This window comes from Athalia rosae, chromosome 2 (genome assembly GCF_917208135.1).
Source record: "Athalia rosae chromosome 2, iyAthRosa1.1, whole genome shotgun sequence".
Lineage (NCBI taxonomy): Eukaryota > Metazoa > Arthropoda > Insecta > Hymenoptera > Athaliidae > Athalia > Athalia rosae.
In genome coordinates, this window is record NC_064027.1 from 21,404,332 (window position 1) to 21,426,273 (window position 21,942).

At 36.9% G+C, this 21,942-nt stretch overlaps 8 protein-coding genes and 1 long non-coding RNA gene across 15 annotated transcripts; 5 read left to right on the plus strand and 4 right to left on the minus strand.

Moving 5' to 3' along the window:
* Window positions 1–2,352, plus strand: LOC110117186. Its single transcript, XM_020854247.2, has one exon. The coding sequence runs from the start codon at window positions 1,235–1,237 to the stop codon at window positions 2,267–2,269; it is 1,035 nt and encodes a 344-aa protein (XP_020709906.2). The 5' UTR covers window positions 1–1,234; the 3' UTR covers window positions 2,270–2,352.
* Window positions 2,353–3,279: 927 nt separating this feature from the next.
* LOC125500022 lies at window positions 3,280–4,177 on the minus strand. Its single transcript, XR_007277195.1, has 2 exons — window positions 3,988–4,177; window positions 3,280–3,919 (listed from the first exon to the last, which is right to left on the minus strand). It is a non-coding gene; the product is annotated as an uncharacterized LOC125500022 (long non-coding RNA).
* LOC105689451 (transcription factor MafK-like) lies at window positions 3,583–4,514 on the plus strand. Its single transcript, XM_012406469.3, has 2 exons — window positions 3,583–3,756; window positions 4,034–4,514. The coding sequence occupies exons 1-2, from the start codon at window positions 3,724–3,726 to the stop codon at window positions 4,397–4,399; spliced, it is 399 nt and encodes a 132-aa protein (XP_012261892.1). The 5' UTR covers window positions 3,583–3,723; the 3' UTR covers window positions 4,400–4,514.
* A 112-nt stretch (window positions 4,515–4,626) lies between these two features.
* LOC105689450 (tRNA (cytosine(38)-C(5))-methyltransferase) lies at window positions 4,627–6,241 on the minus strand. The gene is made up of 2 exons (XM_012406468.3): window positions 5,895–6,241; window positions 4,627–5,764 (listed from the first exon to the last, which is right to left on the minus strand). The coding sequence occupies exons 1-2, from the start codon at window positions 5,947–5,949 to the stop codon at window positions 4,743–4,745; spliced, it is 1,077 nt and encodes a 358-aa protein (XP_012261891.2). The 5' UTR covers window positions 5,950–6,241; the 3' UTR covers window positions 4,627–4,742.
* An 81-nt stretch (window positions 6,242–6,322) lies between these two features.
* On the plus strand, window positions 6,323–12,152 carry LOC105689448 (protein CLEC16A homolog). Of its 4 annotated transcripts, none has more exons than XM_048651046.1 (14): window positions 6,323–6,930; window positions 7,059–7,187; window positions 7,274–7,407; window positions 7,523–7,680; window positions 7,910–8,139; window positions 8,287–8,479; window positions 8,564–9,202; window positions 9,285–9,408; window positions 9,489–9,643; window positions 9,759–9,920; window positions 10,003–10,147; window positions 10,395–10,698; window positions 10,792–10,922; window positions 11,141–12,152. In XM_048651046.1, the coding sequence occupies exons 1-14, from the start codon at window positions 6,857–6,859 to the stop codon at window positions 11,593–11,595; spliced, it is 3,033 nt and encodes a 1,010-aa protein (XP_048507003.1). In that variant the 5' UTR covers window positions 6,323–6,856; the 3' UTR covers window positions 11,596–12,152. The 4 variants fall into 4 exon arrangements, with proteins under 4 accessions (XP_048507003.1, XP_012261889.2, XP_048507002.1 ...); XM_012406466.4 differs by having other exon boundaries at window positions 10,003–10,141; XM_048651045.1 differs by having other exon boundaries at window positions 6,323–6,605; window positions 6,747–6,930; window positions 7,523–7,671; window positions 8,287–9,202; window positions 10,003–10,141.
* Window positions 12,153–12,520: 368 nt separating this feature from the next.
* Window positions 12,521–15,643, plus strand: LOC105689401 (NAD-dependent protein deacetylase Sirt6). Its single transcript, XM_012406388.3, has 7 exons — window positions 12,521–13,473; window positions 13,603–13,730; window positions 13,909–14,027; window positions 14,098–14,221; window positions 14,331–14,504; window positions 14,625–14,748; window positions 14,846–15,643. The coding sequence occupies exons 1-7, from the start codon at window positions 13,408–13,410 to the stop codon at window positions 15,386–15,388; spliced, it is 1,278 nt and encodes a 425-aa protein (XP_012261811.2). The 5' UTR covers window positions 12,521–13,407; the 3' UTR covers window positions 15,389–15,643.
* Window positions 15,644–15,772: 129 nt separating this feature from the next.
* Window positions 15,773–16,669, minus strand: LOC105689405 (40S ribosomal protein S15). The gene is made up of 3 exons (XM_012406395.2): window positions 16,594–16,669; window positions 16,286–16,371; window positions 15,773–16,160 (listed from the first exon to the last, which is right to left on the minus strand). Exons 1-3 carry the CDS (start codon window positions 16,600–16,602, stop codon window positions 15,812–15,814), a joined length of 444 nt encoding a protein of 147 aa, XP_012261818.1. The 5' UTR covers window positions 16,603–16,669; the 3' UTR covers window positions 15,773–15,811.
* Window positions 16,670–17,523: 854 nt separating this feature from the next.
* LOC105689402 (very-long-chain (3R)-3-hydroxyacyl-CoA dehydratase) lies at window positions 17,524–20,254 on the plus strand. 4 transcript variants are annotated; one of them, XM_048651048.1, is made up of 6 exons: window positions 17,524–18,197; window positions 18,319–18,438; window positions 18,518–18,634; window positions 18,740–18,998; window positions 19,187–19,288; window positions 19,462–20,254. In XM_048651048.1, the coding sequence occupies exons 2-6, from the start codon at window positions 18,355–18,357 to the stop codon at window positions 20,025–20,027; spliced, it is 1,128 nt and encodes a 375-aa protein (XP_048507005.1). In that variant the 5' UTR covers window positions 17,524–18,197; window positions 18,319–18,354; the 3' UTR covers window positions 20,028–20,254. The 4 variants fall into 4 exon arrangements, with proteins under 4 accessions (XP_048507005.1, XP_048507004.1, XP_012261815.1 ...); XM_048651047.1 differs by having other exon boundaries at window positions 17,534–18,220; window positions 19,184–19,288; XM_012406392.3 differs by having other exon boundaries at window positions 17,535–18,192; window positions 19,184–19,288.
* On the minus strand, window positions 20,186–21,933 carry LOC105689403. The gene is made up of 2 exons (XM_012406393.3): window positions 21,347–21,933; window positions 20,186–21,272 (listed from the first exon to the last, which is right to left on the minus strand). Exons 1-2 carry the CDS (start codon window positions 21,721–21,723, stop codon window positions 20,636–20,638), a joined length of 1,014 nt encoding a protein of 337 aa, XP_012261816.2. The 5' UTR covers window positions 21,724–21,933; the 3' UTR covers window positions 20,186–20,635.
* Between the last annotated feature and the right edge of the window lie 9 nt (window positions 21,934–21,942).

Here is a 21,942-nt window from a genome sequence, read left to right on the forward strand (position 1 = left end):
ATTTCTAGAGTCAGCATTACAAAAGTGGTTTTTTTGTTACGAAGGCAGCTTAACATTTGGGTATACCAGATACAAATCGTGGTTCTGACTGACTTGCATCTGTAAAAGTCAGTCGGCTATAGACAGAGCCTGTTGTTTGTCCCTTTCACTGACAATGAGAGCGTGGTGTCTCTGGTTGATTCAAAGCGTGGGAGGTTCAACCACGAGTTTTACAACCAATGCTATACGACGGGTCTTGCAACCGACCGAATACTCTTGGAGGACTTAATCGCGAATGGAATGGTGGGATTATACGCTCAGACTCCGAGGTGTTGGATTCAGTTTTAAAATAGACACCAAAGACTACGAATAAATATTTTTAACCCACGATAAAAAAAATTCATATTATAAATCTTTCATCGGTTTGGATCTGTGGTGAAAGGGGTCATTTGTTCGGAAAATTTAAATCAACTGTTATACATAAATGTGCTAGACGATCGATTATTAATTTTTCATTTGGAGTAAAAAAAGGAAAGTGTGAATAACAGTATGCTGGTACTTTTTTTTCATAAAAATCAATCATTTCAATTGATGAATTCAGAAGAAGAAAAAGAACAATAGAGCAAGAACTGAGAAAAAGAAGCCAACAAAAAAATTTAGAGACAGTGTTCGTATGAGAAGCAATTTTTCGGTATCAAGATATACACGCAATTAAAGTACTGAACGAGAGCGAATCCGGCTACACCAGATGCCATAATATATATCCCATTGCCGCAATGGAAGGGATAAGTAAAGAAGTTGAACCTTTGACTTTTCAGTACTCATGTGACCCGAATAAAAGTTGCGAAGTAGAAAAGGAGAAAAAATAAATGACAATATAGCAATATAGCATATTAACAAAGATAATGAAAATGGAAGTTTTCAGTGATGCGTAAACACATCGAATCGAATTGAAATCGTGACGAATGCATATAATGATATATTGGATAATAATATTGGACAATTAGATATTTACTGCGCTTTCAAAACATTCTCCTGTGAGATAATAATACCGCAGGTTATTTTCAATAATAATAGTTTAAAAAGATAATGGTGGAATATCATTAGAGTCTTTTGTAATATATTTGTAATAAATTTCACCCCATGTTTGGTAATCCTTCGTGCAGAGAATGAAATTATCAGTAACATAAAGTGCGACAGGACGAGTAATTTTATATTAAGAAAAATTGAACAAACTTTGAATGATTGTGTCAAAATGAAGAAGATTTACGTGATCGAGGTCAAAACCAGGTCACCTCTTTCGTCTCTTTATCCTTCGGAAAGGCGATACTCAGCCTCGACAGTTGGTGGATTATCTTTGGTTCATTTGGGACTTGGAATTTTGGCGTTTCTTATGGGTACCTTGGCTCGTTCTATTCAGGGACCAATTTTATCCCTAGCTTGTCTGGTGCCATTTGTATCTGGACTAATAGCTTGGAAGAGATGGTACATAGATAAAAATATATCGATATTTTTTTGTTCAACAATATTTTCACTAATTGTTTCAATAGTTTGTGCGTCAGCTACGATTTTTGACATAGCATTTATAAATGAAAATGGAATTGCATTACCTTGGAGGATCGAAAATGTATTACCTTACTACAAAGATAATCTGAACGGAAATAAAGAACAATTGAATATTTTCAGTAAAAATGATACGAAGAAGTTTGGAAAAACTGTAGATAATAAAAATGAGAGTGAAATTATTCAAAGTTCTATTGAAGGTTTAAAATTACATTACGAAGATGAGACTCCAACTAATCTCCTTGAAAATCAACTGGACAACGATTCACAAAATTTCGATAGCTTTCTTACAATTTGTCCTGAGAATCGGGTACCAATTTTAAGAACAAATCTGCTACTGGAATTCAACGTCTTGGTTACATGTTTGTTAGAAATTATGTGGTCGTTTCTGAGCATAAAAATCTCGTTGAAAGGTATGCGGAACAGAATAAATGAAACTTATGGATTTGAAAACACTAATTTTGGGAATCCAAATTCGATCAATGGTATTGGAAATCGGTTCGGAAGAATTAAAAATCGTGCACCGAATCCAGAAGATGATAAAGAACGCTCTTGCAGGAGTAATAATGAAAGAAACGTAATAAAGGACTATCATTCTGTGCAAATTTCAGAAAATTCCGGTCCAAGATTACCGTTACCTGAATCTAATAAAGAATTTCGAGAAAGAGTTGAAAGATTTTTGGCTAATCAAGCCGCCCATAGAATAGTCGAAGGGTCTTGTTCTTAAAATAAATTTATGCGCAAAACTGTTTTTAAAACATAGATACATACATGTACATATTCAGATTATTAAAAACATAAATAATTATACCGTTTGAGTTTATAATTGCAGTACAGTTAATTTAAGTACACCCATCCCTACTGACCAAGATATAATACTCCGGATTTTTGTTTTTTTTTATTTGTACAGAGTAATTCCTGTTAAAATAATAGCGAGATCCGATGTCGAGATACAAAACATTGAGCCAACCACCCGAAATAAAACCAAATCTTAGAACCTTGACCGTATAACATTTTATCGTTTTTGTTTGTTACCGTCAACGATATGACGGTTCAAAAAGGAGAGCGTCTGCCTCAGATTGGGTTTACCCTTCCGGTTGAAGGGGGTGGAATCGAAATTATGATTGGTTATTGTACAGATGTATAGATAAAACTCGTGGGAAAAGTGAGCAGCTAATCAGCGAAATTATATCGGCTTTGTAACCCAATCGCCAGGACACTAGCGAGGGTGGTCACCTTGATGGTCATCTACGTAAAAACACATGCTTGGTATTTACCAAGATGTTTACGTAGTGTGGGGGTGGTTTGCTTATCAGAGATTCGAAATTGTGTACTGAAAATGAATGCTACAACGATTATTTTATCAAAGCAAGAATATCATTAATGACTTGAATAGAGATAAATGTAGGCTTCTTATTCAATTTGTACGTTTTAATAATTTCCCTAATAAAGTTGAATCACCTAATCGATTTCTAAAAATGTACGATAGTAAACAAGTGATATAAACTTCAAATAAAAAATTAAGACTGTACATTACTATAATTTGACAATAAACAAAATCTTATTCTACTACGAGTAAAAGATATAGACTCAGAACAAACGCTACATTTGTGTAACTCATACATCGATCATACTCAAGCGTAAACTCGTGTGTCAGAAATACAGATTTTCAAGATTGACATGAAAAATTTATTGTAGACCAACATTTAACAAATTATGACAATGAGACGTGATCAATTATTCATATAATATAATTAGTTATATTTACAATGATGAATTACACAGGGGAATAAATAAATTACAATTGAATTAGCAAACGCAACATTACAATATTAATTCTTTACAATATGGTATAGCTTATAATACTTAAATGTCACGACTGGCAAGAAAATAAAAATTCTTTTGCTTGTTGATATTTTAACTAAAATCTAGTGTATAAATTTTTAGGTCATATTCTCCTTATGCCAATCTTCATTCTCGAATTCGTCGTTCCAACCAACGTTCTCGAATTGAATTTTCAAAACAAGTGTTCGAAAAATTATTCGGTTCGTAGCGACATCTACCAAACGCGTCCTCACGTGAAAGTGACAGCTCATGCTGCAAGCACAGTTGCAATCAAAGACAGCCAAAGAGGGTTCATTGCATGAGGCATTACCTGTGGTAATACCTAGGAGCTAGATCATGCCTTTGCAAGGAAAAGGAATGATTGACATGGTAAGTTGTTTCCTTCAATTGCGACAGGCTCACGGATCAGGAATAGACAGTGACGGAAGATAATTTGCCTCTTATTCATTTTTATGCACAGGTGTTCATTTAAGACATCCCATTCAACTATATGATATCTAACTGTTGGACGTTTTTAGATTTAATTATCACTCTGTAACATTATATAGTTTATTTTGTGATGTATAGAAATGTCATTTATCTATCACATACAGATGTTACCTCGATGTGTTACTGTTAATCACTAATACACAAAATCATAATTCAGGACCCACTGTCTCCAGGACCCTGTTTGGATATAAGCGATGACGAGCTTGTCACAATCACGGTTCGTGACTTGAACCGTCAACTCAAACTTCGTGGGCTTTCGAGAGATGAAATTGTACGGATGAAACAACGGAGACGGACACTGAAAAATAGAGGCTACGCAGCAAGCTGTCGCATAAAACGTATAGAACAGAAAGATGAACTTGAAACAGAGAAAACGCAAGAATATAGAGATATGGAAGATATGCAGGATGATAACAACTCAATGAGAGAGGAAATAGAATCATGGCATATTAAGTATGAAGCTTTAAAAAAATTTGCCATGGGTAAAAAGATACATATTCCACCAGAACTTCAGACTATGTGAACTTCCTGGAGTATCAAATTTGATTTGCAGGTTGGCATTATTTTATTATTACATATCTATTGTATTAAAATAAGGAAAAAAAAGAATAAAACGGAATTTCCTTAGTCAGCTCAGATTTGTAACCGATTGTTCATTACGGCAGAGTAATTTGTGTACTTATTTTTTATCATCCAGAGAAAATGTAAATAATTATCACAAACTTAGGATCAAACACAAAGTATCGAAAGTTACTGCATGAAATAGTTTTTTATTTACAAGGTATGGTATAAAAATATATGCCTATCAGTAAATTCCAACATGTTGGAATAGTTAGACTAAACGTAAGCAGTTATTAATCAATAATCTACGTGTTGGGGATCCCATCTTTCAGTAGCTTAAGTAATCGACTGACAACGTAAACGTTTATGGAGTTACCGAGTAGTCTGTATTTTTGTTTATTAGTTACAGTTTTAGGAAATTGAAAATTCTCAGGGAAGCACATCAATCTAGCAATTTCACGTGGTGTGAAATACCTCAGTTTCAAAGTACGAAGTGTTTGCACCCTTTGTTCAATATCATCACCATGATTATCAGCATTTAAGTATGTATTATGGACAGTATCTTTGGAAAACGGACAGAAAATGGATCCTGTTCCTTCTATGTATCGTCCATAAGCTTTTGTAAAACAGCAAGATTTACTTGAAGCTGGAGTTTGAATGTCCATTATTCGAGCGTGCTTTTGCAATATTTTATCGGAAACCAAGTAATCAGTTTCATCCACATTTTCTTCTAATATATCTTTGATACATATTGCACCACTTTGCCCAACAATATTTTGATTGAATCCCTCGTTTTTATTAAAATACAACGATGGCAAAGAATTAAGTAATTCCTTTGGTGGAATAACCATCAAAGATGAATTAGTAAAGCAAAATGGTCTGTCTTTCTTCTTTGCTATCAGATAATATCTGTGCCTAGTGTTGGGAACTCCAAATTGACAAGGACTCAAAATGAATTCCTTATAATTAAATCCAGATTCGGCGATACATTTGACTAGCTTATTTCTAGCTTGGGAAACCTCAAAACCTTTTACATTTTCAACTAAAATGTACTTGAGCATTTCGATGTGAGGAATTATTTTGATAATATGTAACAATGAGTCTGTCCTTTCATCTAGGATATCTTTTTTGAGACCAACTCTTGTGAATGGTTGACAAGGAGGGCTCATGAGTATAGTGTTGATAGCTAATTTTGTTATATCTCCTGAATCCAAACATTGTATGTTGCGATTAAAATTAATGGTGTTTGGAAAATTGTGTTTGTAAACGTCATTAGCTGCTGTATTTATATCAATGGAAGCCGCAACTTTAAATTGGATACCACTTTCTGAAAATACAAATCAAAAATAATCGCAGAATAAATAATGGTGTGGTGATTAGCATGAAGGGTTTTTTCAACAAAATATTATGAAATCGATCAGCATGCGGTTTTTTACGCCTAGGTGTGCCGTAATTACCTTTCAGAGCATAATGCATTCCTCCAATACCACTGTATAATTCCAGGACCTCCATATTTCTTGCTCTTTTCTAAGCTCTCTAGAATCGTTGAATGAACCAGAGATTTGGGATCCTCTTTGCGATGAACGACTGACAGTCATATACATACATATGTATGTATACTTCTATGCTGACAGCCAACGAATTCAGATGTAGAAACACGTGCGACTCGTGAGATGGCATTGCTTGCGCGATTCTTGTTGAGTCTAGAACAGTAGAACCGTGTAGAATCACTGATTATAACAATGTGTATCAGTCACAATATCAGTGGTATATGTATAATCAGTGGTAGAACCATGTAGAACACTAATGTAGAACGTGGGGTGAAAAACATCGAACATCGATTAATTGAAAAAAAATAATCGACGTCTTCGATTAATCGGTAAACATAACGACATGGCCTATCATTCAACCTAGTGCATTTTTGTCAGATCTCTGGAGCAAATCGTAGTTAGTGAGAAAAAATACATATGACTGTTCAAATCCTTCTGCGTACCTGGAAATAGAGATGCATGAATGCAATTGTCTGTCGTCTTTGTGGCAGACGATTGATAACCCTGAGTACGAGGATCGTGTTGAATTATCTTGCTTTTTTTAAACAAATGTAACATTTGAACTCATGGTCGTTCAAATTGTCAGATTACCTCATAATAGCAATTAATCATGTTTATGTAAGCATGTGTATAGATCTTTGATATGCAAGCACGGATTCTTCCGATAATGCATATAATTTCTGACCTAACCAAAGTTATGTCAGCTATTGCCATCGATGATCTCTTATCCAAATTAAAATTATGAATACAATTGTACAGAACACTAAAAAGACGAGTTATTGTGGTATAATTGATCAGTGTATCAACGACTTGTAATTATGAATAATACCAGAGACACACCCACGTATCAAATTTAATCGTAAGAGACAATGTTCCGAAGTCGCAGCTGGTTTGGCGGAAGCCTTTGGAAACCCAAGAACCCACACTCTCTCGAACACCTCAAGTAAGTCTGCTTTGATGGGTATGGTACGATTTAGTTCTAGTCTTAAGCTGAATCTTTCAAAAACTAGATTCAAAATATTTTACTCCAAACTTACATAGTCGCATTGCTATTTATTGCTTATCTTTCAGATACCTTTACAATGTTTTATCTAAAAATCAGACTGTATCAGAAAACAACAGAGGTTTGCTGGTAGAAACCCTACGTTCGATAGCTGAAATTTTGATATGGGGCGATCAAAATGATAGCAGTGTGTTTGAGTATGTATAACAAATCATGATCAATGTTGTGATGTAGCACAGATACCTACAGATTGTAGTAATCCATTCATGTTTTGCACTTTCAGTTTCTTCCTTGAAAAGAATATGCTTTCTTTCTTTCTGCGCATAATGAAGCAGAAATGTGGAAGTTATGTATGTGTTCAACTTCTGCAGACGCTCAATATCCTGTTTGAAAATATTCGCAACGAAACATCTTTGTGTGAGTCCGGACTCTCATCATTTTTCAGTTAAACCCAAAAGATCTTAAGAGATCAAGAGAGGAGTTGCTGACCGTCTGCAAGTACTTGGTTACTCATATTTGGTCTTGATTTCAGATTACTTATTAAGCAACAACCACGTAAACAGTATAATAGTTCACAAATTTGACTTTAGTGACGAAGAAGTGATGGCTTACTACATCAGTTTTTTGAAAACTCTGAGTTTGAAGCTAAACGCGCATACAATCCACTTCTTTTATAACGAGGTAAACGAGGTACACAAGAACACTTTTTCCTATTTTATTTCATTGTCTTCACTGAAACGTGAAAGCTATTTCGTCAATGACTTATGTATTGAATCTAACTGTCTTATAATTGTTGGTGATCAGCGATTAAATTCTTTTTTATTCATAAATCCACAAACACCGAATTATGAAAGCAGCACACTCTCTGCTATAAGGATATCATCAAAAAGTTCTCATAGTTATGATACTTGTATTTCAGCACACAAATGACTTTCCACTTTATACTGAAGCCATCAAATTTTTCAATCATACTGAAGGCATGGTGCGCATTGCGGTACGCACCTTGACTCTGAACGTATACCGTGTTGAAGATGCATCGATGTTAGCATTCATAAGGGACAGAACAGCCGCACCATATTTCAGTAATCTTGTCTGGTTTATTGGAAATCATATTATTGAATTGGACACCTGCGTTCGGAACGATGCGGAGTTAGTTATTTTTGAAAAATTCTCTGAATATTAAAATGATCATAAATGACAAAGTCTTCGTCAGAGGTAGTCCTCTGATGTAGAGGATACAAGCATCAGCTCTGCTCAATATTTTCCCTCTTTGATGCATTCTTTTTCGTATTCCAGCCACCAGAGTCAGAACAGATTGTCCGACTTAGTAGCAGAGCACCTCGACCACCTTCATTATTTAAACGATATTCTCTGTTTAGACATCCCGGACTTGAATCAAGTTCTGACTGAACATTTACTGCATAAATTGTTAGTGCCTTTGTACGTTTATTCATTAACCAGGCATAAGACCCAATTTTTCCAACCTAAAGTGAGTCAATATAACTTATTCATACCAATCATGCTAATAGTGAAATCGAATTACCATACAAATCTGATAACTATTGATTTTCAGGATAAAAAGAAACATGTCAGTGCTGTAGTTTCCCTATTTTTACTTTCACAAGTGTTTTTAATTATATCACACGGACCATTGGTTCACACCCTCGCTTCTATAATATTAGAAGCTGATTTAGATATTATTGAAAATGGCGCTGGCAAACTGCTTGAGGAATATTCAACCTTCGCTGCTACTGAGACAGTTGCTTTTGCACAACCACCTGAAACTCTTGAACGGTTGTTCGAAAGTTTGGATGAAGTTCAAAGTGAAACTGTAATTTCTGAAACAGAGCTGTCTACTGAAGATATGAATGAAAGATGTAGCAAAGAAGAATCAACTGAGTATGCAGCTATAAATACTCCAACTACCTCCTATGTCAACTCAGAAGCTACACCTCGACCACAAGTCTTAGATATCAATACTCCAAGTGAAACATTAGACAAATTAAAAAGCCTGAATGTCACAGACGAAGAAAAAGAACAGCGGCTAGCTCTCGAAAGTCCATTAGCGCCTCAACCATTATTTGACGACATGCAACAATCATTGGCTAATAAACCATTTCTTGAAGCTATACTAAATGCTTTGAGTTGCACCGAGAATGATTACGCAGCATTATTTTCACTATGTTTGTTATATGCCTTAGCTAATAATGAGGTACTAAATTCACTGTCACATTACTTATTATTGGGAGTTCTCCCCTCACGATTATGTAAATCAGGGAGTTTTTTTATTTCAGGGAGTCAAACCTGAAGTTTTAGACTTGGTTTTATCGCCATCATATAAAGCATTGACTAAAAATTGGTACAATCAAACTCTTGTCGATAGATTAATTCAGATCGTAACATTGAGCTGTCAAACGAGTAAGTGAAGATTTATTCGCCGCTTTAAATTATTTAAAACGTATGTCGACTAAAATATTTTCTGAACGCTCTTTCCACAGATACTAAAGTACGGTTGGTTACTCTTGATTTAGCCATCAAGCTACTCATACAGTTGGTAATGTCTGGAAGTCAGAGTTTGCTTCAGGATCGTCATTTAGCAGCCATTGAAACCGCGAGAGAGCAAAGTACTTCATTACTCAGGAACTTTTACAAGGTGTGCAATAAGAGCAATATTTGACCTGTTTGTTTCCAAACACTTAATCGGATTATTTCAGATCAAAAATCCAACTTGGGATTTATTTTTCTCCCGATACAATTCTTTGTTTCAGAGTGAAGACATATTTTTAGACATGTTTGAAGATGAATACAGTGAAATCCAAAAGAAACCATTGAATGTCGAGTGGTTGATGATGGACAGTAATATACTACTTCCACCCACTGGAACTCCTATGACTGGAATTGAGTTCAGCAAACGGTTGCCTTGTGGAGAGGTACTGTTACGTTTTAAATTAATTTTTCATGTAGCTAATATAGGTAGTAACGCGTATTGAATCAGAAATATATTTACCACAGGTAGAAAGAGCAAGGCGAGCGATAAGAGTGTTTTTCCTAATACGAGAATTATCATTAACTCTCAGTGCTGAACCAGAGACGCATCTGCCATTGACAAACTTGGCAGCCTGCGTGCAGGTCAACAACGTTCTTGACCTAAGTACAAGTCATTTCCCTTTTCTTGATGTTCTATATCTTATACATGTTAATTTCTGTCAAGCAAAAATGTCAGAAAAAATATTTTTCACAAAGATGGAAAAGAAGTTCTCATCAACTTGCACGATTTATTTATAAAAAATATTCTTATCATTGATGACATTTGAAAGCCTAACAGAGAATCATCATGCAATCAGGATCTTCCCTCGCCTTTTTTTACGACATTTCTAATGACTGGTCTCACCTGAATATTCCAGATAATACCGATCTTATTTCTTGTACAATCGTGGGTAAAGATGGGCAGAAGATCAGACGCTTTTTAGTGATGGACCTAATCCAAATAATATTGGTTGAACCAGACACGAGAAAGCTGGGCTGGGGAGTTGCAAAATTAGTTGGTTTGTTACAAGATATTGAAGTTACTGGCGATAAAGATGATTCTAGGTGTCTTCATCTGACAATTCATCGACCATTGAGTAGTAGTGCCACTAATAGAGTCCCGTTGCTCTCAGCGAAATGTATTTTGGATGATCACATAAGATGTATGGCAGCAAAGCAGCGGTAATTATTGTATTCAATTATGGTGATAAAGTTTATCTGAAATTTCACCATTCGAAAAAAAGTCCTACATTTCGTATACAACTTGCATTGCAGATTAACTAAGGGAAGAATCAAGGCAAGACAAAAAAAAATGAGTCAAATAGCCAGACTTCTAGATATTCCAACTGGTATTCCACACTGCCCTACACCACCAAACTATACATTGCTCAATGTGCGCCAAGAACGTGAGTAATCTTCTTTTACCTACATTTCAATACAATTCTACAAGTAACACACTTGTGATTCTACAAGTAATAATACTTTTGGGGCTCTGATCAATTATCTTATTTTACATTGGGGTTCCTAATGTTACGTTCCTGTAACACAAGAATGTTGGGTTTCACTCTGTGTGATTATAGTTAAGTGACTTAGTATTGTCACTGTTTGTTCGATTCATCACCAGGTACAACAGGGAGAGGACAAAAAACAAAGGATCAACCAAGGTCCATGTTCACAGTAAACAAAGTGCCAGGGTTTGCCGCTCAAATGCGACGAGATAGTTCCTCTCGATCTGTTGCTGGGCATTCAGCAGCAAATAGTAAACATACTGACAGTAGTCCAGATGGCAAGGCCCGGGAAAATGGTTTGAAATCTCGAGAGCATTCGCCAAAATTGCCAAGACCTAAGAGTGAAGAAATTCCACTTGAAGACATGCGTAACAGAAAAGCATCTCTAGGAAAAGTCACTTGTCCCCCTGCAGTGATCCAGGAGAGAGTGGAAATTTCTACTTCATGCGTCCATTCGATATCCGAAACATCACCAGTATCTAGAAAATCTTCTGAAGAAACTTCGTTCACTTCGCCTCAAAACCAGACAGAAACAAAGCCACGTAGAAAAGGTCAGGTTGAAACTGTTTGATCTTACGATGCAAATGTAAAGATGCCAAACAAGATTGTTGAGGCACAACTTACATAATGAACATATTAATTTCGTTTCGTTCAATTTTCATGACAATCTGAGTTAACGATTGCGTTGTAACTCATGGATTGACAAATTTTGACTGCAACTATTAAAACTCCTGATATTGATCCATCTTTACATATCATCGCTCAAAAAAATCTATTGCCAATCATTACAACTATCTAAACCAATCACAAAGTAACTTGGGCAAAATCGTACATTGCGGTCAATCTGAGAACAATTATGCTATTAATTAATCTATAGAGTAAGTACTGTTACTAGTGTTACGCCAAGACCGCATGATCGCAATTTTTCAACTACAAACTTAATTGTATTTTATGTTGCCCTAAACGGTTCAGCAATTAACGATTATGTGCAATTAGATTCATATAGTGTTGATCAATTATTGTCCAATGTTTCATAAGATTACAGCCTGCAGATTGCTTGTTTTTTGCCATACGTATAAGTGTACATACATATGTAGACAATATGCAAATTTTTAAAAAGTTTAAAAATGATAAATTATGCACCCACACCGATACATACCAAATTTAGTTTACGGTATATACCTAATCCGAAATCTGAAGTTTCTGAATTTTCAAATCTGAATGAGATCTTGATAATTCGCTTCTAGTTTCTACATAGCAAACTTTCTCAGGTCAAGAGACTTGCGAGAGTCATGCACCAGCTCGTGTTGAGTACATTTAGATGAACGAGATGGCATCGAGTATCTACTGTGAAGGCAGCTGAAATTAGCAGCATTAGAGCTTAATTTCAATGAAATTAATAACCATCTATGCGTGAGTCCGTTTCACGATTGGATCTCCACCGACATCGTCTTCGTCGGTTTCCGACAGTTTCGCGCTTGCCGCCAATGCTGTGAAACATGGTGGAGACGATTTCAGCATCGAATGCTAGTTTCTAATTTGCTGTTACCTAGGGCAACGAATTCAGTTAGCTTCTCTTAGGGCAAATTAGTTTTTTTGGTACAAGACTGTCGTCCGAATCGTTTGTTTTTCGAATTTGCAAGAAAACCGATCACTAACAATGATTCCGAGTAGATATTCCGTAAGCTACAAATGGTGGCACATAGACTAAATTGGATTTGGCGGAGATTTATGGTAGTGGGTAGGTACGCGGGGTCCGGGGTGTGAAATAATCACAAATTCCCTAGGCGATTTGACTTTCATCATTCTAAACAAACGTCGAAGTTAGCACTACAATCATCTGCAAACCAACTAAAATTGATTTGGATAAGAAAAGACTAATCTGGCCACATGGGAAGTTAAAGGCTAAGTATACCGAGCTTATTTGTAAAGCGTCGAATGCAGATAAGGCTGTTTTGCGGCATGGTGACACAAATCGACACAGCAGACACTCTTGTTGGAACGCCCGTTCGTTTCGTTTGGTTGTTTTCTTCGAGTGTTTCGTATACCGCCAATTTTGCGGCTTGCGCAGATCTTAAGGGGTGCCCTTAAGTACTGGTCTCTCGAACGTATCATGAAAATTCACCGAAACATGGCGTAAATTCGGCGAGCGATGGTGAATGAAGCTTCTTATTGAAAAGTGATTTGTTTGATAACAACGTTAATGTCGCGAAATGCTTCCTTTCATGGTGGGCTACCTGGTCAGCGCTGATTGATAGAACGAGCTCGTTACCCATTGTCTTAGCCCTTGAATATACCCTGTTTCCTGATATTCCTGTCCAAGTGTGATTTTGATCAGTTCGTTCCTTGATCTTTGCAAACAAGAGCTAGTGAAGAGTGGAAAATGTCTTGCAGCTATGCGGATGGCCTGACACCATATGATAATAAGGGTCAGCTTGGTCTTGAAGAGGTAAATGAACCTTTGTGTCCAATAGGCGATATACTCTTGATTTTCATTGCTATAATTATCTATCAACTCGGTTTGTGTAACGACTCAATTTATATGACAATGATAAGGCTCTTCTCCGATCACTTACAGAAATTTGACAGTGATGAGACACTCCGTATTAAATGTGACCTGTTAGCTGAATGGATGAACAAGGCACAACACATTGTGGTTCACACCGGTGCAGGTATCAGCACTGCCGCCGGTATACCCGACTTCAGGTAATCATGAGAGGCGATAAACTACCTAGGTTTAAAACCTTGCTATAATGATATGTGAAGTATGTACACAAATTGCTAGATGCCCATAATGTATGACGCAAAATTTATCTTATCCAGTTCTTCAGGCTATGGAAAGCAGGCTAATTTAATTTGCATTCAATAATTTTTTTTTTCTCAGAGGACCGAAGGGCGTTTGGACCCTTGAAGAAAAAGGCTTGAAACCTGAAATGAATATTTCTTTTGATGATGCAATACCCACAAAAACCCATATGGCACTGAAAAAACTCATCGATTGCAGTGAGGAAGTTATGCGATTTCTCTGCTTTGTAGAATTCCTGATTAACTACAATATTTTATTAATTTACAGATAAGGTGAAATTCATTGTGAGCCAGAATATCGACGGACTTCATCTACGGTCTGGAATTCAGCGCCAAAAACTTGCAGAGTTGCATGGCAATATGTTTGTCGAACAGTGCGATAAATGCGGGAGGTATGGAAAACTTTGCTTTTACATTATTCGGGTAAGCACACCCAGATTGGGATTGTCAAAATTTCCGATATTTCCCAGTTCAATACGAATATCTCGATTTTCATTACAGACAATTTATTCGTAACTTTGCAACGAAGAGCGTTGGTAAAAAATGTTTAGGAACTGAATGTCGATCAGAAAGAATCGGTGGACGTCCATGCCGCGGCAAAGTTCACGACACCATACTAGACTGGGAGCACAACTTGCCCGACAAAGACCTCGCCCTCTCAGATCTCCACTCGAGGTATACATAAATACCTATTCTTTTTGTTTCTACTATTTGAGTTAATTTTTTTTACTGATAAGTAAATCGTGTTCAATCCACCGATGCGATCAACCGACCATGATTGTTTTCCCATTCGAGCATTGCAGATCTGAGTGTTTGCCTGGGAACGACTTTGCAAATAATTCCAAGCGGTAATTTGCCCCTTTACACGAAAAAATATGGAGGTAGACTTGTAATTTGCAATCTCCAACCAACCAAGCACGTAAGTTCGATTATTGGCAGTGCATTATACGCAACATTGTAGCAATTTTCTGATAGGTAAAGTTTCTCGGTATGTACCGTAATGCGACTCGTTTTAGGATAAAAAAGCAGATTTGGTGATCAGCGGCATGGTAGATGAAGTAATTTCCATTGTAATGAAGAAATTAGGTTTCGAAATTCCGGATTACAACAGTGATCTAGATCCTACAAGAAACTCAGAAATGACTTCCGCCGAACTGAATTGGACAATACCAACGGCGTGTATAAAAGAAATGAAGATATTGTATAAGAAAGTCTGCAGGCCAACGCAGCGGAAAAGAAAGACTTTTATGTATGAAAGGGAAAAAGAAGAATTTCCGAACAACTTTAAATCAGTCAAGACATCTGCATCTGGTAATGCAATGGTACAAGCGCAAATTATAGATCATCTATCAGGAAACAGTGACGCCCTTACAACGAACTCCAGAATTACCTCAAAGGTCGATGAGGTTAAGCAAGAGAAGGTCGATGAGGTAAACGTGAAAGTGGAAACACCATACGAAACACACATAAATTTTGAAGTTCCTATTAATCAGGAGGCATCTACTTCTGATAAAAAATCCTATGGCCAATATGGAGCCGATGGTGGTGATACGACATGAATGATAAAACTGTACTACATTTGGAAGCAAATTTCAAGGCAAGAAATAGATTCCATGACTCCACTGTGGAATCTGTCACACTTAAAAGCAATTCCTTGGCGGCAATCGTTGTTCGATGTATATCTGTGTGTATTTCAGGTGGCATAATGCAACTTTTGATTCTATTATTTCCTAATTTCAATGGCTCACTATTGAATTCATTTATTGAACTATTGTCTGGCCAATAAATAACATTTCTTATTTTTTATACCAAAATCTACAGTGCGTAATATTTTTCTCCCAGTTTCAAAGACCAATTTAACAGATATTAGATGCATCAAATATGGTTTGATGTTATGTCGGTCTAATCGAACGGAGGGCAACAAAATCTTTGATTGGACTGAATGATGTTTTACGCCATTTTATTGATTAGATACAGGCTGTTTACTTGAGGGGTATGAACCTTGAGGAATGGGTAGCACCAATACCAGGCCTACCGTGTTTGACAGGTTTGTAGGTGACGGAAAACTCTCCAAGGTAATGTCCTATCATCTCTGGCTTGATTTCTACTTGGTTAAACGTTTTTCCATTGTAAACACCAACGATGGATCCAACCATTTCTGGGACAATAATCATGTTACGCAGATGAGTCTTGACTATTTCTGGCTTCTCATTTGGTGGAGCTTCCTTCTTAGCTTTGCGCAATTTTTTTACAAGAGCCATTGGCTTGCGCTTCAAACCGTGAGAAAAACGCCTGCGAGCCCGGGCGTGAAGCAACTCCATCAGCTGCTCACTGAAAGAGTGTTACCATCAGTCAAAGAAATATAAATACACGAAAAGGATCCAAGCTAGTGGGTTAGAGGTTAGTTCAAGGATTAATTTGAGGTTATACACGCTGTAAAATGTATTTCTACTTACTTGGGCATGTCAAGGAGTTGGTCGAGATCGACACCTCGGAAGGTGAACTTCCTGAAGGCCCTCTTCTTCTTCTGAGTTTCATCAACCTGATAAGACAAAAGAAAATTAGAGACGACACAAATAAACAATTTGCTGAGTGTCAAGATTCTTGGGTAAAGTGAAGAGTTTTCGATAATATCAGCCTAAAGAGTATTAGAAATAATATCCAAAAATCTTCGTATGAGCTGTAGGACAAATCAAGAAATGATAATTATATCGTTTCGTTCGAGGATTGCCACGATAATAGCGGAATATCCGACGAAACTCACCTCTGCCATGTTTGCGCTTCTTGTTGGAGAACGCGAAAGATTTACCGAGGGTAGAAGTTGTCAAAAAGGCCTTCATTTCCGTCGCTCGAGCGTCAAAAACACTGCTCTAGTCAGACAGCAATATTGAATTTAGTTCACTGATTTACCGATAGACTGCTGCATACTGGGTAGTTTCCGGCGTGCTGCCAGAGGCGGGAAAATTTTGATGGATCTCATCGAAATTCATTTTCCATGCGCTGAAATGTCTCCAAATTCATTTACAGGGTTGCCTGAAGCCTTAGAATTTGCCTAATTGAGTAATATAATTTTTGACACTTTGCATTTTTACCGTTTGCTTTTAAAGTAAAATTTATTTTCATCTATATTATTCTATTTCATGGAAATTTAATCGATTTTCATGTCACGTATAATTCTTACAATTAGAGCTACAGACGTAGAGTAAATGCCACTAATCTTTGAAAAATCGTATGAGATAAGAAGAATCGATACAGTAATTACGGTTTTAAAGAAGAGTATGTTATTTAGTAATCCCTTGGTAGAGTCAAGAGTCTCTCAGATAGGCAGAGCTGAGAACTGAAAAAATCAGCACACAGTGTAAAAATTGAATCTGAATGACGACTGCTGTGAAGATTCCAAACCTCGAAAAAGAACTATTATTCAATTAATTAATCAAAATTGATAAGATCTGCAGGAAGGCTGAAATGGGCTTATCGACAAAGTTGCTCCCGCCATGATGTCAGAAAAATTCTATCTATGATTAAACACGTACTGCAAATGTTGATAATGTCATACAAATTATAAAATAGAAGTATCTAATCGCCCATTTGCATACTCGTCGACAAGGTCAGATTTGTAATTCAGACTTATCCGAACCACCTCTACCAATTGGCGTGTCTTGCGTACCGAATCAGTGTAAAGGCGAATTATGAGATGGATAATTGCTGATTATACTGATACTGATGAACTTTATACCGATAAAGTGTGTGAGACGAATTCAAAAATGGAATAATCCTGCATAATGTCAGAGAACGAATTAGTAGATATTTAAATTAGTGAGCGGCTGGTTCGGGCTGCAAGAGAGCATAATTTAACCGTCCTCACCAGAATATGCTAGCGTACTAATACGTTATTAGCATAGTATTAGCATGAGTATCGACATTTGTATAATAGCTGATGTAAAATCTTGATTGTTTGAAGGGAATAATAAAACGTTTGTGCGTTCGACATTGCGCTACTTTGTCAACAATTTGTTAACTTGGCGGGTCGGCAAAATATCGAGTCAGTAAAATGTCGAGGTGGTCGAAAAGTGTCGAATGTACTTTAATAGCATTAGTTGATGGAACGCTGAGTTGTGGTCTTTCATCTTCGGTTTTGGCCAGCAATAGTACGTACGTACTACATTGAAGTGATAGAAGTTTTGGGGGTAATAACCACGGCATTTGTCGATTGCGTGCCATCCTACCTAACGTCATTGACTGTCTAACCGGGAGGGGATTGTTGTGGAATCGTTGTGGATTTGCTAGTTATCTAGGCAACGGTGTGGACCAGTCAGCTGCGGACGTGTCGAGTGGACTACTTCATTCACTTCCAACGCAACGTGTAAAGTGCGATATTGTGAATTCGAGTAGTAATCAATTGATTTTATTCAAACTTTAGGATAATAATATAATATAAATAATAATATAATCAGTGATTAGAATTGAAGTATTTTTAATTTGACTATAGAGCCGATAGTGACATTAGCCGGCGGTATTTTAAAAGATGCCGGAGCTGCCATCACCTTTCGTATATTGGGCTCAAACTGAGACACAGGTTACGCTTAAGGTTGATTTGACCGACGCCAAGGTTGGTTTCAATAATTTTGATGTCACTCAACACCTAGCATCCGACATGTCAACGTTCACTCAGCCAGAAATATTTTCAGGATCCAGCCGTCGATTTGAAAGAAACAAGCTTAAAATTCGTAGCCAATGGACAAGGTGCCAGAGGTCCTCACAGTTATGCTTTCAGTTTAGACTTTCATTCGGCGATTGACCCAGAGGTATAGTGGTGCACTAAAACCCGATCATCCCTTGTGCTCTAAATTATTAATTTCATTTGCTCTCTCTTTGCTCTAATTAAAAACTACCATTTCACTTTATGGCAGGAAAGTAGCTATAAGGTAGTCGACCGCCAAGTAGACTTTACTCTGCGTAAAAAGTCAAATGACTGGTGGCCCCGTTTAACCAGTCGGCCACAGAAACCGGCATGGCTGAAGATAGATTTTGACAAATGGCAAAGTCAAGATCCTGATGTGGATGAGGATAAGGCTCAGGGTAACGGCAGTGAAGTGGGCCGAGATATTAGCAAAGATTACCCATACACATATGATAAACTCCACAGGGAAGAATTGGGATATAAACGGGGTAATTAAAAACGTCATTATCTCTCTAAATAGTCACCAACTACAATGACATTTTTTTATATTTTCTGACTTTGTCCAAATTACAAGTGGCAGGTTTCATTGAATCGCATTGTTCATGATACGCCAATTCACCTAAACTGATTAACCTCCCCTCTCTGCCCTCTCTACCTGTTTATTATATTGCAGAAGACTTCAAAAAGGTTTACTTGGTTTTGTACAACCTTTGCCAATTTGTTGGTTTCTCATACATTTTGGCAGTGATGGGCATCAGATATTCACGCGATGGACCAGGTAAATTTACTGTCAAAGTGCTGATAGATTAATATCTTCATGGTCGGAATATTAATCACCCTACTTATGACTGAAATTCTTCAATGCCGTTTCCTAAAATTCAATCTATTGCATGAATTTAGTCCCATCTGATAGTCAAGAACTAGATCATGAGGATTTGCACTTACTTTCAGACTCGATGATGGGCACTTATGAAGCTGTTGGCACTGCTATGAAATTTGTCCAGCTACTACAATTTTTGGAAGTGATGCATCCGCTGTTTGGATATACAAAGGGAGGATTTTCTACGGCTCTATTTCAAGTTGGGGGTAGAGCAATAATATTGTTTTGCATGATAGAGTCTGAACATCGAATGCAAACAAAGCCAGTTGTGTTCTATGTGTTCCTTGTATGGAGCACTGTCGAAATAGTGAGATACCCGTATTATTTAACACAATTGTTCAAAACCGAATTCAGCTTTCTTACCTGGCTTCGGTATACGATATGGATGCCCCTCTATCCTCTGGGTTTTCTCTGCGAGGGTATCATAGTGTTAAGAAACATTCCTTACTTTGAGGAGACCAACAAATTTACAGTTGCTTTACCTAATGAATGGAATTTTGCTTTTCACTTTCCATCAGCAATGAGAATATACTTGTTATTGCTGTGCTTACCAGGCATGTACACGATGATGTCGCATATGAACCGTGTTAGATACCAAAAATTGTCAAAGACAAATGTCAAGCGGAAATACGATTAATCACTATTGAATTTTTGCTGATCACATCTACATACCCTACCCAAAAAGAACGAACTTAATTCCTATCAGACGTTTCAGCCTATCTGAAAGTATCTGGCCACCAATTCATCAACCCACCCTTATCAACATTTGTATGGATATCGAGGACTTTCGTTTGATTGGGTTTTATAAAAACAATTTATTTACTTGAGAACAAAAGTACAATAAAATTAAAACGACTCATCGAATACTGTTATGATTCTAATTGTTCATGACGTACCCAAATCACAAATACCAGTGTCAATTTTGAGAGACATTACGGAATTTCTAAAAGAACACAAAATGATAACTATTATTTCTCTTATTGATAGCTTCTTCCTGCTAATCAAAGATGTATGGGTATAGAAATAGCTTCTGATTTACAAACAAAAAGTTTTTCCTACTCATGGGTGGGTATATTTATAAACTTTTTGAGCGACAACAGTCGCAGCTCAGAGGCTTAGAACTGACATAGATACCGAATTTGGGTTACCTTTATCGGTTACTCTCTTGTTAGGAGACAATAATGCTGCATAAATACCGAATCGACATATATATCAGGCTCCACTGTTTCCTACCATTATCAGAAGTTACTGAAGAAACGAATGTTGTTGAGGGATGGAGTGGTGTGAATCATAGGGGTGCATAGTGAGTCGTTTAAATTCCACCCTATTCCGATTGACGGCCATCTGTTCAACCACTATAGTGGGGGGTTTCTGACATTTCCTAATCTTTGAAGGGTCCAGAATGTTCCAACAGCCTTTCAGATATTTTTTTTTGGAATTACAGCCAGATAGTATTGTATCACAAGCGATGCCTGAATAGATTTTTTCGCTATCTAATCTCTCTGGATTGATAGGGCATGTGGTTACCTGGAGTGGTAACAAGTGGCATCTTGAATTGAACGAATTTGGATTATATTCATAATTCATGTTTACGTCTTCACCAATGGTTTTTAGACATGATTTACTCTCCAGGGCTGATAATCCACTGTGCTGTATTACTCTTTGATAAAAGCATCTAGATTTTAGATCTACTGCATTTTTGTATTTACTGCATACTGTATTTGATGACTTAACATCACAGTGTATTGAAGAAGAGGCATTTGGCATAACATTTATTTCATTTGGCTTCACATCCTTGTAGCGTTTGAACGAGCTTATGACATTGGTATGCTCCTTGTCCTGGAAGTACGTCTTTTTTCTCTTCCGACTTTTCTCTTTAGTACTGAGAACAATCGACACACAGCTCACAAACATGAAAATATATACACCTTACGAATAGATGTAGGAATCACTTACATAAACTGTTCGGCAGTCATTTTCTTCAGAAGAGTATCAAAGAATTCATGGTTATCATTCGTATGATTGGTAGTTATAAGTGATTCAAAGTCTGTAGATAGAATTGAGTTTTCTACACTCATTTGGCATCTGGTCACACTTTCCGATACAGCCATACGTTTGCGCCAGGGATTCTTCCCAGAATGTCGGTTTGTACCTTCGATCCTTGCCCGATTCTCAGCTAATTGCAATATTTCTGGCATTGACAGATCTTTCAAAGAAGTGGAACCCTTCGACCGAATATTTTCAAGTCTGTATTCCGAATTAATAACATTAAGTGGGTAGGTTGTGTCCAATTTCATTTTGGTTGGGCTTTGTAGATGTATATATGTATACATATGCAGCGCTGAATCAGTGAGGGTCTGATGAAATATTGCAGTGGATGAAAGCAAGGACAACGCAACATAAAACGAATTCTGACTCGTTACTGGCGAAATGAAGAAGCATAGCACGTCTATCGTTGGTCTATTCTGAGAACGACGTATGTATGTATGTACGTACTATGTACTACGACTGATAATAGTAGGGTAGTTACTGATGATAAAGAGAGTGAACAG

Coding starts and splice junctions, on each gene's coding strand:
- LOC105689403 (XM_012406393.3), bottom strand. CDS start 21,723: ATGTATACATATATACATCTACAAAGCCCAACCAAAATGAAATTGGAC. Junction 21,273..21,346: donor ATGACTGCCGAACAGTTTAT/GTAAGTGATTCC, acceptor GATTGTTCTCAG/TACTAAAGAGAAAAGTCGGA.
- LOC105689402 (XM_048651047.1), top strand. CDS start 18,355: ATGCCGGAGCTGCCATCACCTTTCGTATATTGGGCTCAAACTGAGACA. Junction 18,439..18,517: donor TTGATTTGACCGACGCCAAG/GTTGGTTTCAAT, acceptor AAATATTTTCAG/GATCCAGCCGTCGATTTGAA. Junction 18,999..19,183: donor AGAATTGGGATATAAACGGG/GTAATTAAAAAC, acceptor ATTATATTGCAG/AAGACTTCAAAAAGGTTTAC.
- LOC105689401 (XM_012406388.3), top strand. CDS start 13,408: ATGTCTTGCAGCTATGCGGATGGCCTGACACCATATGATAATAAGGGT. Junction 13,474..13,602: donor GTCAGCTTGGTCTTGAAGAG/GTAAATGAACCT, acceptor GATCACTTACAG/AAATTTGACAGTGATGAGAC. Junction 14,749..14,845: donor ATCTCCAACCAACCAAGCAC/GTAAGTTCGATT, acceptor GACTCGTTTTAG/GATAAAAAAGCAGATTTGGT.
- LOC105689448 (XM_020854248.3), top strand. CDS start 6,857: ATGTTCCGAAGTCGCAGCTGGTTTGGCGGAAGCCTTTGGAAACCCAAG. Junction 6,931..7,058: donor CACTCTCTCGAACACCTCAA/GTAAGTCTGCTT, acceptor CTTATCTTTCAG/ATACCTTTACAATGTTTTAT. Junction 9,921..10,002: donor AACGGTTGCCTTGTGGAGAG/GTACTGTTACGT, acceptor TATTTACCACAG/GTAGAAAGAGCAAGGCGAGC.
- LOC105689450 (XM_012406468.3), bottom strand. CDS start 5,949: ATGGAGGTCCTGGAATTATACAGTGGTATTGGAGGAATGCATTATGCT. Junction 5,765..5,894: donor AATGCATTATGCTCTGAAAG/GTAATTACGGCA, acceptor TTGTATTTTCAG/AAAGTGGTATCCAATTTAAA.
- LOC105689451 (XM_012406469.3), top strand. CDS start 3,724: ATGCCTTTGCAAGGAAAAGGAATGATTGACATG. Junction 3,757..4,033: donor GAAAAGGAATGATTGACATG/GTAAGTTGTTTC, acceptor ATCATAATTCAG/GACCCACTGTCTCCAGGACC.
- LOC105689405 (XM_012406395.2), bottom strand. Junction 16,161..16,285: donor CAACTCCTTGACATGCCCAA/GTAAGTAGAAAT, acceptor ACACTCTTTCAG/TGAGCAGCTGATGGAGTTGC.
- LOC110117186 (XM_020854247.2), top strand. CDS start 1,235: ATGAAGAAGATTTACGTGATCGAGGTCAAAACCAGGTCACCTCTTTCG.